The sequence below is a fragment of the Parasteatoda tepidariorum genome, chromosome 2 (genome assembly GCF_043381705.1).
Source record: "Parasteatoda tepidariorum isolate YZ-2023 chromosome 2, CAS_Ptep_4.0, whole genome shotgun sequence".
NCBI lineage: Eukaryota > Metazoa > Arthropoda > Arachnida > Araneae > Theridiidae > Parasteatoda > Parasteatoda tepidariorum.
The window spans coordinates 41,500,029-41,514,973 of NC_092205.1; the positions used below are offsets into that span (position 1 = coordinate 41,500,029).

Sequence of the window (14,945 nt, forward strand, 5' to 3'; positions counted from 1 at the left end):
ACCTTTATAACTGCTTTTAAGATTAAGATAATATTTTTAATTGAGGACGATTTCTTCCTATTAGCTAAACAAATGAAAAAGAATTAAGATTTTTCTTCTTCACGTTCTGCATACTGAAATGGCAATCCGTTCCCAGTCATTTTCCTCTCGTCTTAATTACCAATTTATCATGTAATTTCTCGACCGGCAATGTTTGTTTCTGAGAAACATAAATACGATGAGAAGAGTAGTATCATTATATATAAAATTATGACATACTGAGGGATTTGAAGCTATCTGCAACTGAGAACGTCAAGGGCAAAATCCTGACATTTTTAACTCGTGCGTGATATATGCTTTTCTTCTCAATATATATAAAAGAAAGGAAAAATCGGATACAGATTTTGTAATGTCATTAAGAATAATATAAAGTTTTTTTTCTGTAGATTTCAGCATTTTTTTTACCTCTACAATGACGTTTAAACCTAATCCTCAAGTTCAAGTAAAATACACTAAGGTAAGTTTAAAATTTTAAAGCATGTTATACTTTTTTCTTCCAATGCCAGGGCCATGCCTTGGATTTTAGTACCTGTTTTCACCTGTTTGGATTTTAGTTTTCTTTTTTCACTTTTTTTACGTGGTCTCTAAAACTTTTAAAGTTATTCAAAAACCTCTTGCACTTATAATTAAATTCATTTTATAAATCCTAGAAAAATAATTTGTAACTGTTATTTTAAAAATTTTGCATTTAGTTTCAATAAAGGATGGAAAAGCTTTGAATTGTTGAATAAGCAAACTTCTACCTCATTTTAATACAGTGGTTTTCAATGAAAAAATTCAAAATGTGAGCTAAATCTTCTGACAAATTTCAGAAATATAAAATTTCTAATAGTAGTAGCTTTAAATTTTCATTTTTCAAAAGCTATTTAACCGATTCTATTCAAATGTTTTTGGCGCTAACACTGATACGCTCATTCGAATAAAACGGTTTGGTGCTTGTAATGAAATGGTTCTAATTTTAACAACGACTGGAAAACTTTAGAATTGTTAAGTATGCAAACTTCGATCTCATTTTAAAATATAGTTTTGAATGGCATAATTCAAAATTTTAACCAAATTTGCAGAATAATTTCTGAAGTATAAAATTACTAATTGTAGTAATTTTAAATTTTCATTTCTCAAGAACTGATTCAACCGATTCTGATCAGTTGTTTTTAGCGCTAACACTGAGGTGCTCTTTTGTATAAAATTGTTAGGTGCTCCTAATTAAAGTGCCTGCTTCGTGTCGTCCATTAAATGTATTTTATTTATTAATTGATTTCGTTCTTCAGATTTTCATCAACGATGAATGGCAGAACTCGGTGAGTGGGAAAAAGATTCCTGTTTTTAATCCATCAACCAATGAGAAAATTTGTGATGTTGAAGAAGGGGATAAGGTGAAAATTTTGTATGTTAAAACGAATGAATTTTTCATTTCTACCAATTCTTAAAAACCGTAGCATTGTTTTTCAATTTTGTTTATTTATTATTGAACCGTTATAGTATTATACTCGATATTTCTGTTATTAATATCGAAAGTTTTTGTCCCACCAGAATTTCGTAAGAAATTTTGTTACGAGTGTCCGACAAAGCAATATTATCAAAAAATAATGGCGGAGAAGCACTATGAGTTATATTAACTTCCTTTTAATGTTAAAATCCAAACAAAACATAAATATTTGACATAAATATTGTCTGTACAAAACAAAACATAACATAATAAGAGGTATGTTTTTTTCTCAATGCTCAGTTTCTCGTCACGGAGCTTTTCAAACTGTTCTGACGATGTCGTTCGAAAATAAACAAATACGTTTAATTCATTTTTACTTTAAGAGAAAAGTAGAGCTATCTTTTTCTCCTCATTTTGTTTTAATAAACGATGATTTTGTGTAGAATTCAAATGCTTTCAAACCAATTTTTTTAATTTTAATGCTAAGTATCCTCCTATTCTGCACCGGCCCTTTTCATCAAATAAAAATGTATGTATAATATATATTTAGAAATTGAGAATTAGATTGTTACATTTAAAGTGAGGTGATCAAACCGAATTTAGTGTTCCCTAAGTTTGGAAAAATCGTGAATTGTATTTTATTCTAATTTATTTTAATTTTTTTCCTAAAGTTTAATTTTCTGAAAGAAATATTCTAAATATTGATTTACATGAAAATAATAAATTGAATCAATAGAAAAAATCAAACGTAAAACAATGGGATACCTGCAAGTGACGTAGTGTGGGTATCTCGAGCCTGATTGGCTGTTAAAACGTGGCTTTGTTTATGTTAGCAACTGTTCTTTCCATTCTATTTCGAGTTAACTTAATCCGTCAAGTATCAATTCTTTTAAGTGATACATTCTATAATCCTTCGCAAAGATTCGTTCACAATGATTTCAATTCTTTCACCATATATTTCTTACTTAACACAAAGACAGGCACTAAGCCATGATGAACATAAGCGAACAAATTTTGCATCGAAGCTGAGAGTTGCACAAAACAAAAATATATCACGTGTTACAATTTAATACATAAACAAATAATAAATCTGAGAAAGAAATATATTTCAACAAATTTAATGAGCGATAGCGGTGTATTTAGTTAATTTCACGTTAAATAACATTCTAACATATGTGGAATCTGGAAAAACTTAGCTCAACTTTGACACGCCATTTTGTTTATCGACGATCAGCTGGTGCTGCCGTTATAGGCTACATGCGTGGGTATGTTTGATCTTCTTCTTCTCGAAGTGCAAATACTCAATTAACAACCGTTAAATGTCAAACGATAAACTTCTCAAAAGGTGAAAAGATTTGGAACGGGTTCCAAAAACTCCATGGGGCACTTCTTCCCCCACCCCCACCCGATAATTTTCCTAAACTTCATAAAGAATTTTTTTTTTAATTTTATTACTTTTTTAAACTCCAAAAACCACAACAGCTATTTTTTAAGTTAAAAGCATTGAAAATACAAAAACTTTCGATAGTATATTGGTTGAACGAAAATATTTTATGATTATCACTTTTATGTGAAGGCTATGTTAATCAGTTAAAGATTTATTATTTTCTTTTAAGAAAAGTTGTGGCAATTCGAATTTAATGAAAGAAAATTTAAGAACAATCAATCAATTTTCCAATGAAACAAATTTTAAGTATTATTACTTAATTGAACTTATTTACTTTAAGTATTATTACTTAATTGAAATAAACTTACTATTTTAGTTTAGTTTATGCACAATATAATTTTTTTTGTTGTAATTATTATTTATCAACACTTTACACTACTGCTATAAGTATTTTTAATTTCATTTTAATTTATACTAAGTTTCCGCTTACTAATCCCTGTGGTTGCCTTACAATCATCTCAATTCTTTATTCTTAAAAGTCGATATTTTTTTAAAACAAATCATTTATTTGTTTGATTTATAATAATTGCAGCTTTTTGTAAGAACGTTTTGTTAAATGTTAATTGCAGCAAAATAAGCGATTACTTGGATTTGCAAAACATTCAACTGTACTAGAAAAAAAAGTAGAGAGCATGTCCCAGAATAAGAAGAAATAAATGTAGTTTTACTTTTTAATTATATATAACAATTATCTACAGAGATTGGACAAAAATAAGATACCAACTCTATGTAAATGAAAACAATCTTTCTTTTAGCAGCAAATGTTTTAGAAGATTATCCGTTGCAAAATTTAAAAGATTAGGCTTGAAACTTTTAGAAATGGTGTCTTTTTACCCGTAAAAAATTTGCCTCGATCAAAATAAGCGTATGAAGTTAAAAGCTTTTTTTCTTTTTCAAAACTACTATAATTTTAAAATCATTCCTATAAAAATATCGCAATCCTATAGAATGACTTCAAAATTGGCGGCATTAAAGTTAGAAAGAAAATATCCTAATATAACTTCATCTCCTCATTTTGATTAATCCGAATTTAGCAAGGGTAAAAAATACATCATTTCTAAAAGTTTCAAGCCTGATCTTTCAAATTGCGTCAACAGTTTTGCCATGTAAAATCGTCCAAAACATTTGCCGTTAAAATAAATATTGTTTACATAAAGTTAATACAGAAGTGTTTCCGTATTTTTGTCCAACCCCAGTGCAATTTCTATGGTTTATACATACGAATAAGTATCATTTCTCCATTAATTTAAGCTTTAAATAAAAAAAAACTTTTTTTTTTTGAATTTTAATTTGTACAATGACCAAAATTAATTAATTGTAAATCTCGAAAATAATCAGTAACGAAACTAATATTTTTATGTATCGCGTTACTCTTTAATGAGTTATAGATAGCTCCTAACTGCAATAGCTTTTTGTTATGTATTATAGATAGTCTTTAAATAAAATAGCAACCATGGCTGTAATAGATAGCTGGTCTGTTTGTAGTGATCACTGAATACATATAGATAGCTCCTACATTTTATGGAAGAAATTTGAACGATTCGTCCAGAGTAATGGATTCATTTAAATGAATTTATAAACTTTTATGATTATAGGCTGATGTTGATAAAGCAGTGGCGTCAGCTAAAACAGCTTTTAAAAATGGATCTGTTTGGCGCACGATGAATGCATACGAAAGAGGTAGACTGCTATCTAAATTTGCAGATTTGGTCGAACGAGATATGGAATATTTAGCAGTAAGTATATAGGTCACTTTTAAAAAAACTTGCACTTTTGATGTCGTTTTACTTTAAGTAATTTAAATTACTGCAATAAAATTCCAAATTACACTTTTAAGAATACAAATGAATTCAGTAACTATTATTATTATTATTTTCTTGTAAGTGTAGATTTATACACATTAGTATTTTTTAAGTACCTTTGTATTTTATAAGTTGCACCATTTTCAATTTCTCTGATACAGCTAAATTGCTATGTTCCAACCTTCTGTACAGCGTATTTAGCTCCAATTAAACCAACCGTTAATTGAATATAATTTCAGTTTATTTAGTTGTGAAAATTGTGTTATATGTAGCATCATCATCATCAGCATTGGCACGGCAGCCCTTTGTGAGCCTGGGTCTTCCTCAGAAGCTTTTCCCATTCTGCCCTTCTCCCAGCAATTGTTTTCCAGTTCTTTACTTTTAGGATGGCAAAATCCTCATCCACACAGTCCTTCCATCTCTTTTTGGGCCTTCCTCTTGGCCTTTTATTGGAGGGGGTGGCATTAGAAACTCTCAATATATGTAGCATAGATTATCTAATTTGTAATACGTAGCACAATTTTAAAATTACCTTTGAACTAAAATCAAGCAGTTACAAACTGCTACAACAATTTTTTGTTTTAAATACTACCCACATAATATGGTACCACTGAAAGAGTGACCAACAAATTTGCCCTTCAGATGTCTGTATGACAAAAGGTCATTCTCAAGGTGGGTATTGGAAAAAAAATAATAAATAAATAAATAAAATTACGTATTTAAATCAGAAAAATTATTTTGAATTTAGAAGTTTTGATGCAAATTTTAAATTTTTTTTTAAGATCCTCTAATTGTTCTTGAAAATGTTTTAAAGAACCTCTGCGAAGTTTCCAGGTGCTTCACAGTATAAAAATTTTGTTTAAATAAATTTTTAGAATCTCCTGACTTTGGAAAATGGCAAGCCATTCAAGCATGCAGTTAGAGAAATAAATTTTTCTCTTGAAACTCTTCGATATTATGCAGGATGTGCAGATAAAATACACGGGAAAACTATACCTGTCGGTAAATATTTTAGACCATTATTCTCTTATTTGCATTTCATTTATTCATTTACTGCTCATTATTTTTACCTGGATTCTTAATGGATCCATAATTATGAGCTAAATAAATTTTAATCTCATTAAATGAACATTTTTAGATGGAAATTCATTTGCTTACACTCGTGTGGAACCAGTTGGGATATGTGCTCTTATTTTATCAGTAAGTGTTTTCTGAAGTTATACTTCTTATGCGACTTCCAACAAGGTTGAGTTAAACGTTTAACGCTACATTCTTATTGGCCGGGAAATCACGTGGTAGGATCCAGTTTTCCCTCATTCATTTCCATATTGNAGGTCTTAGTAGCTCTTAATATATACTCGATTTTCTAACAAAAATTTTTTTCTCTATCTTGAAAAGTTTTCAAAAATAAAAATAATTTTAAACTTTTCTTAAAAAATTGAAAATTCCATACTTTTTCGAATCTTTATATACCCGTGATTTAGAAAGAACTTATAAAATGCTCTAAATACAAGCAACTTAAGAATCATTATAAGTTTTAAAAATTTTAAAACATTTTTATCAAAGCAAATTACAAAAATTTCTAGGTGCAAACACTTAAGCCTAAACAAATTCAGAATTTTTCAAAGTACCTGTCGCTTCTTATTTTTTTAAAAACAATCAACTTGAAAATTTTTCAAAAATCGAAACAATTTTTCCTTGACCAAACATGTATGACTCGTTATATTATCATTTATTTTCAGCTTCAAAAATTTTGTTACGTTCAAACAGTTTCTAAATATTTTTGAAAATAAAAAAAAATTTTCCACGTCAAAACAGTTTGACATTTTCTAAGTACATCAACAGAATTTTTTTAAAAAAAAAAATACTACCACTGAAAATTTTCTCAAAGTCAAAACAATATGAAAAATATTTCTGTCACTTTTAATAAATCCATTTTTTCCCAACTAAAATAATTTNAGTACATCAACAGAATTTTTTTTAAAAAAAAATACTACCACTGAAAATTTTCTCAAAGTCAAAACAATATGAAAAATATTTCTGTCACTTTTAATAAATCCATTTTTTCCCAACTAAAATAATTTTTAATGTGCAAAGAATTTCAGAATAATTCAAAGTACAAAATGAGTCCAAATAAGTTTAAACTTTTTGAAATCCAAACTTCCGCGACACGTTATATACCTTTTTTTTTTCTAACTGCAAAAATTTTCACGTTCTAACAACTTCATAATCACTTAAGGTAAAGAAAATTATTAAATTTTTTAATTCGTAGCAATTTGAAAAAAAAAATTTAAGTACCAACATCTTCAGAATTCTAAAATTCCAATCTAGTCTTCAGAATTCAGAATGCTACTCTAAAAAATTTTAAAAATTTCAAAGTTAAAATAAATAAAAAAACTTTCCAAGAACAAACTTCTGCTACTCGTTATCTAGCTATTTTTTCCATCTTCAATGAATTTCTATGTTTAAACAGTTGCAGAATATTTCTAAGTAAAAATGGATTGAAAATTTTTCAAAGTCAAAAGTATTTAAAAATTATTCAAAGTTAAAACAACTTCAGAATTTTCGGAAGTAATAAACTTATCCGAGTTTTTGTAATTATAAAACATTTGAAAATTATTCCGAAAGCAAACATCAGCTGTTCGTTGGATAGCCGTTTTTTTTCCAACCTTAAAAAATTTCTATATTCACAAAACTTCAAAACTTTTCTAAAACCGACAGATTAACAATTGTTCTTAGTACAAAGAATTTGAAAATTATTCAAAGTCGAAACAAGTTGAAAATGTTTCTAACTTTAAACTTCTGCTACTCCATAAATACCTTTTTTCAAACTTTAGAAACTCTCAAGTTCACACATCTTCAAAATATTTTTAAGTACAAAAAAGAAAATAAACATTATTCAAAGTACCAACAACTTCCGATATTTTCCAATTACTAACATCAGAATTTTTCTGAGTGCAAACAACTTAAAAAATTTTCTAACTTCCAACTTCTGTGACACCTTATCGATCAGTTTTTTAAGAATATCAGAATTTTTCTAAGTGCCAACAATTTTTTAATTCTAAACATTTTCAGAATTTTTCAAGAACCAACATATTCAGAATTCTTCAAAGTATGAAAAATTTGAAAATTTTCGAAGTCGAAACAGTTCGAAAAATTTTCTATGATTAAACACTTGCTACTCCTTATATACCAGTTTTTTTTCTAAGTTTAGTCAACTTTAGGGGGGATAGGCAATTCGAAAATTTTTCGCAGTCCAAACAAGTTGAAAATTTTTCTGACTTCAAACTATTACGACTCCTCATATTTCCATTATTTCAGCTAAAAAAGAGATTTCTCTGTTCAAACAATTTCGGAATATTACGAAAACAGATTAAAGAAGTTTTGTGAGTACAAATAATTTGAAAAATTTTGGGAGTCAAAACAATTTGAAAGCAACATTCTGCGACTTCTTATATACCCATTTTTTCCTAATTAAAATAATTTATAATGTTCAAAGTATTTCAGAATATTTCGAAATACAAAACAAGTCCAAATAAGTTGAAAATTCTTAAACTCCAAACTTCTGTGACAACTTATATACCTTTTTTTCTATCTTCAACCAACTTCATAACCATTTCAGTACAGAAAATTTTTAAATTTTTAGTCAAACTAATTTAAAAAAATTTTTAAGTACCAGCAACCTCAGAATTTTTTTAAAATCAATTTGGAAATTTTTTAAGGTTGAAAGCAGATTTCCAAAACCAAACTTCTGCTACTCATTAATTAACCGTTTTTTTTTTCTAATTTCAAAAAATTTCAATGTTTAAACATTTGCAGATTATTTCCAAGTGCAACCAGTTTTAAATTTTTTTAAGTTCAAACAACGTCAGAATTCTTTTTAAGTACTAATAGTTCGAAAATGTTTCAAAGACTAAATTTCTGCTATTTGTTGCATTGCCGCAAAATTTTCTATTTCAAATAACTTCAGAATATTTCTAAAACCAACATATTCAGAATTTTTCAAAGTACGAAAAATTTAAAAAATTTACTAAGTCGAAATAATAAACAACTTGAGAAATTTTCTAAGAACCAACAACATCAGAATTTTTTAAAGTCCAAACTGTTTGAAAGTTTTTCTAACTTACAGCGTTTGCGATTCTTTATTTTTACACCTTTGTTTTTTAAGAACTTCAGAATTTTTAAAAATACTTTAAAAAAACTTCAGAATTTTTCTAGTTCTAAGCATTTTCATCATTTTTCAAAGTACAAATAATTTAAAAATTTTTAAAAGTAAAAACAATTTGAAAAAGAAAAAAAAATTCTGTTAATTTTTGTATATCAATTTTTTTCCGACTAAAATAACTTTCTATTTTCAAACAATTTCAGAATTTTTCAAAGTACAAATAATGTGAAAATTTTTCAAAGTCGAAACAAGTTGAAAATTTTTCTAACATCAAACTTTTGCATTTCTTAAGCACCTTTGTTACCAACTTCGAAAATTTCCAAATTTACAAAACTTCGAAAGACTCCTAATTTTGAAAAATTCGGAATTTTGGATAATTTGATTTTTTTAAAAATTAGTTCTAGAAAAATTTTATAATTTTTTTAATGTCAAAACTATTTGAAAGTTATTTAATGCACAAACATTTTTAAGTATCAATAACATCAGAAATTTTCTAAGTACAAACAGTTTGAAAAGTTTTGACTTTGTACTTAGAACTTCTGCGATTCCTTATGTACAAGCTTTTCCAACTTAAGAAATTTTCTATGTTTAAACAACTTCAGAATATTTCTAAACACAAACAATTTGAAAGATTTTCTAAGTCCTAACAATTTCATAATTTTTCTAACCTAACGCCTACAGATTCAGAATTTTTCAAAGTACAAATAATTTGAAACTTTTTTAAATTCGAAACAAGTTGAAAATTATTCAAGGTACAAACTTCTGCTACTCCTTAAATACCTTTTTATGCAACTTCAAAAATTTTCAAGTTTACTAAACTTCAAAATGTTTCTACGTACAAAAATTTTGAAGAATTTTCAAAGTCAAAACGATTTGAAAATAATTCAATACGCAAACAACTTCAGAAACTTTTTGTCAACAACACATCAGCATTTTTCTAAGTTTGAAAATTCCTGAAATTCCAAACAAGTTGAAAATATATTTATTTAACATAATCCGTGTTTTCAAACTAAAAAAAAATTCTATGTTCACACTACCTCAGAGTATTTCTAAGTACAAAAGTACAAAAAAGAATTGATAATATTTCAAACTCAAAACAATTTGAAAGTTATTCAAAGTACAAACAACTTAAATTTTCTAAGTAATAACAACATCAGAAATTTTCTAAGCACAAACAGTTGGAAATTTTTTTCCAACTGTTTCCTAACTTGAAACCTCTCCGATTCCTTATACTCCTGTCTTTTCCAATTAATTGTAAACGCTTAACAAAAACTGTTAAATTGCATTAAAATTATATAATAATAAGGTAGATTTAATATAAATGAAAAGTATTTTAAGTCATAGAAATATTGTTCTGAATAAAATGGAAACTATAATGAAGTAAATAAATAATAAAAAAAAATTTTTTTTCTAACTAAAGAAAAATTTCTATGTACGAACAACTTCAGAAAATTTCTAAAACCAACAGATTCAGAAATGTTCAAAGTATAAATAATTTTTAAAAAAATTTTCATAGTCAGAACAATTAGAAAAAATAAATAAAAACTTGTGTAAATTCTGGTATACCCGTTTTTTCCAACTAAAATAATTTTCTATGTTAAAACAACTTCAGAATTTTTTTAAGTACACATAATTTAAAAATTTTTCAAAGTCGAAACAAGTAGAAAGCTTTTCTAACACCAATTTTCTGCAACTCTTTAAATATCGTTTTTCCAACTTCAGAAATTTTCTCAGTAAAAACAGTTTTATTCTAACTTTAACTACCAATCAGAAGAGTTTTTGTATACACGTGATTAAAAACGAGACATACGTTTCGAAAAATCTATTCATAAAGTGATGTTATGAGCTTATTTAACTTTCTTAGCTTAATATCAACGACGCCAGTATTTTTATCGATATTTCCAAAAACTTTTTTAATCGAATTAATTTAAACGGAAAATGTTAATGGATCATAATTACACTATATCACTGACAATGAGTAGGCAAATTTAGGAAATTAACTCATAAACCATTTTATTCCACTGAATATGTATAGTTATCACTTAGAATGATTATTACACATTTACTGTAACAAATAATTAAATATAAACATCCTGACTGTGAAACTATTTCACCAGTTAGGAATTATTAGACATATCATTTAAAAATAATAAAAATGCCATCTCTAAAGAAGGGTTTATTTAGAAATTAAATCAATGTATTCATAATGTTTTATTGGGAAAATAAAAATTCACACATTAATAAAAATACGATAATCACATGACAAAAATATACTAGCTTGCGAAAAAATTTTAAGCCCCGAAAATAAAAATAATTCTTCGACTTTCCAATGAAAAAAAAAAAATCTTTTTTTCTGATAAAATCTTATCTGAAGAGGGGATCTCACAATTTCTCTCAATCTTAGAAAAATATCTATTGTCAAAGTATGTTTAGTTATATTTCCTCTACCGTGGCAGTAGTCGAATATGAATTAATTACTCTCATTGTTTACGAACACATCATTTGAACGCAACTAATACGTACAATAAATCAACCTCCCTTAGAATGATAATTTTTCCGTAATTTTTCATTTCATTTTAATAATAATTTTTTCAGCTGATGAGATGATAAAGCTAAATAAAAACTGTCAAATTGCATTAAAATTATAGAAAATAATAAAGTAAGTTTCATATAGAAAATTATCTTAAGTCATAGCTATGATTTTCTGAAGAAAGTGAAAATTATAATAAAATAAATAAATAAAATTAATACATATATTATAACGTCCTCTGATACAAACAAAGTTTCTAATGAAATTAATGGCAATGACGAGTTATAAGATTAATTCATTTAATGACTAACATTACACTAAAAAAAATTCTAAGTCCCAAAATAATAATAATTCAATGCTTTATAGAGATAGTACTCCAAAAGGGTAGATAAAAACCAACTTTCCGATAAAAATCTCTAAGTGAGGTAGTATCCCCTAGTGAGGCAGTATTCCAAGGTTTGAAAGTAATTTTTTTCCAAACTTTCATTTATGAATTATAAATAATAAAAATGTTATAAATTTTCAGAATTTAAATAAAGTTTTATTATTGTCCCCATTTTCATATATTTAATTTAAAGTCCTCTCAGCTCTAACAACAAGTTTTAAAAATATTCATTAAAGAACATACTTTTTCTATAGATAAATTTTAAGACTAGTAAGAATAAATAATAAAACGTTTCTTATCACGTTAGAGATCTCACTGAGAAACCTAATTAAATATAAACATTCTAATTATGAAACTATTTAATCAATAATTGAATTTTTAGACACGTAGTTTAAAATAAATAAAAATGTAATGCCCGAAGAAGAGTTCATTTTTAAAATTAATGAAATTATTACGCTTTATTGGGAATCCTTTATCTAAAGAAGGGATGTCGCAATCTCCCCCAATTTCAGAAAAATCTCCAAGTGAGGCAGAACCCCCGAGCGTATCTCAAGGTAGAGAGGTCATAGACCTTAAGTGCGGCAGTAGCCGATTCGCAAGTGCGGCAGAACCCCCGAAATTCCCCTACTCTCGCCAAAGAATAAAAGTTTACCATGCATATACATCAGATTATTCATGACTCATTATTCGTACATCAGATTATTCATGAACTCATGACGGTCGAAACTTACTACAATCTCAATTTTGCTTATGAACTGATACTTAATGCAAAAGAATTTTATTTTATTACTTTTTTCTAACTTAATGATATTTATGTTTCTAAAACTCTAATTCAATTCAATTTTGCTCATGAACTCGAACTTAATGCAAAACAATTTTATTTTACTACTTTTTTCTAACTTAATGATATTTATGTTCCTAAAACTCGTTTAAAAACCACGAGTATCCAAATAAGACACACTTGATTTTATTTATATTCCTTTAAAACGCTGAATAGGTGACGTAGTCTATGTGTTACGAAATTATCCATGTTGGTTTCATTTGTGCTGGCCTAATATATGAAACCAAAGATAAATAATTATTTAAGGCCTTCCATAGCCTCCCAATGAAACTAATTTTTTATTAAATATGGCTGTAAGCTGTACTATGGTAGTTTATCGCGGTGACGATATTTTAAAATATATTTACTTATCTTTTGGAAGACTTTTTTTTTAGTTTTATGGCTTAAAACAGTTTATTTTTTCTTCTTTATTTTTTTTTTCTTTTCAAGTTTGAAAAACCGATGTTCCCTTGACTTTTGAACGTATGAACACCAAATTTGGTGTGAATCAGTTAAGAACTTCGGATTTATATTAGGTACATATAAAAAGAAATACTTTGTTTAAAATACATGGATAGCGTTATTTATTGCATCGATTATATTTTTATTGTTTTATCGATTTATTTTTAGATGTGTTAGGAATGAAAAATAAATGCATGGGGGGTTCTTAAGCTGNACATAAATATCATTAAGTTAGAAAAAAGTAATAAAATAAAATTCTTTTGCACACCAGTTCATAAGCAAAATTGAGATTGTAGTAAGTTTCGACCGTCATGAGTTCATGAATAATCTGATGTACGAATAATGAGTCTTGAATAATCTGATGAGTCATGAATAATCTGATGTATGTGCATGGTAAACTTTTATTCTTTGGCGAGTTATAAAAAGTTCAGCAAATTTCGAAAAAAAAGAACATAAGTTAGAAATAGAATAATCACTAAATGCTTATTCAGTTAGATAGTTTTTAATCTTTAAAAAAATTAAATAATTAATGAAAAAAATTAAATAAAAAATCTTATAAAAAAGAAATTAGTAGTATTGCGATATAAGTTTCATATATTCCAGTATGTTTTTGAAAACATAAATTAATACGATACTCTGTATTGTTCCAGATAGGTCGCCAAATTCAAGAAGCGGTTGGGAAGAGCAAGAACAAGAGAATGAGTTTCATTATGGGAGGAAATAATCCATTGGTTGTATGCTCAGATATAGAAGACTGTAAGTTATTATCATTTCTCGCAGAGAGAAAAGAATTCTTTTTAAGGTGTTAAAAATTTAAGGAATCATTGCCGGGATGAATAACAATGAAGGTGGAATTATAAACATGAAAACTAGTTTCATTTTCGGATGATGAAAATGAAATGTAATGAAAGGGGATAATTAAAAAATATTTCAGTTTTATCAGAAAATCAAGTCAGTTTTAATGCTTCAATCCCATTTGTGACAGACCTCTATAATAATTTGTCATATACATTGCCGTCTAAATATTACATACTTTATTTTGACAAGAATTCTATGGAATCTATCTAATAAGGCTGGTAATTAGAAAGCGCTGACTATTTATGAATTCGCTTTACATGTTTTCTTTTTTAAATCTGTTTTCATGTTACTAGTGGAAAAGAAAATATTGTTTATTGGCTTTACATCGAATTCAAATTCATTTAAAATATTGATTGAGAATACTGCTTTCATTGGTATATTATTAAAAATACCATTCGATAATACTTGTACTTTATAGGAACATTCATAAAATTATTTTCACCATTATAAAATATAATTTACTTGGTATTATGTACTTCTACAATTCTTCTTGCAATCAAAACATTGAAATTGTCAAGGCATCTCGACAACACTCTCATAGGACAGTAAGGTTTTCGAATTCTTTGGAAATGTCCTGAGTTATTTTTTCTTAAAAGTGGTTACTTAATAAATAAAAAATAAAACTTAAACTTTAAAACTTAATCAACATCGATGTGTTTTTCAATAAAAAAATGAAATTAATTACAATACGCAACAAATCCATTAGGCGAAAACAGTATTTTTATTTCTTTAAAATAGGCGTTAGATGAATAAAATGCATAAATAAATCTAGGCAAAAGTATTTAATCTCGTGTTTTAAAATGTCTTAACTTAAATTATATGTTTGACGCCACATTTCTTGTCGCCTTCTATCACCTAGTCCAGTGATTCTCAACCTGTGGGGAGCGCCCCCCTAGGGGGGCGCGAGCACACTGGAGGGGTGGCGCGAGAATATTCAAGAGAAAATATTATTTAAAAAAATTGATTAACTGGATGAAAAGAAAGCGCACATATACACTATAATTATCA

At 27.2% G+C, this 14,945-nt stretch overlaps 1 protein-coding gene across 1 annotated transcript in view; it reads left to right on the top strand.

The window, feature by feature from the left end:
- Positions 1-289: 289 nt before the first annotated feature.
- The window catches only part of LOC107449837 (retinal dehydrogenase 2), a 26,661-nt gene continuing 12,005 nt past the window's right edge, over positions 290-14,945 (top strand). Inside the window, exons 1-6 of the mRNA XM_071188153.1 lie at positions 290-496; positions 1,311-1,415; positions 4,511-4,651; positions 5,593-5,719; positions 5,856-5,917; positions 13,730-13,835. Coding sequence (XP_071044254.1) covers positions 452-496; positions 1,311-1,415; positions 4,511-4,651; positions 5,593-5,719; positions 5,856-5,917; positions 13,730-13,835 — 586 coding nt within the window. The 5' untranslated portion in view covers positions 290-451. The remainder of the gene's footprint in view (positions 497-1,310; positions 1,416-4,510; positions 4,652-5,592; positions 5,720-5,855; positions 5,918-13,729; positions 13,836-14,945) is intronic.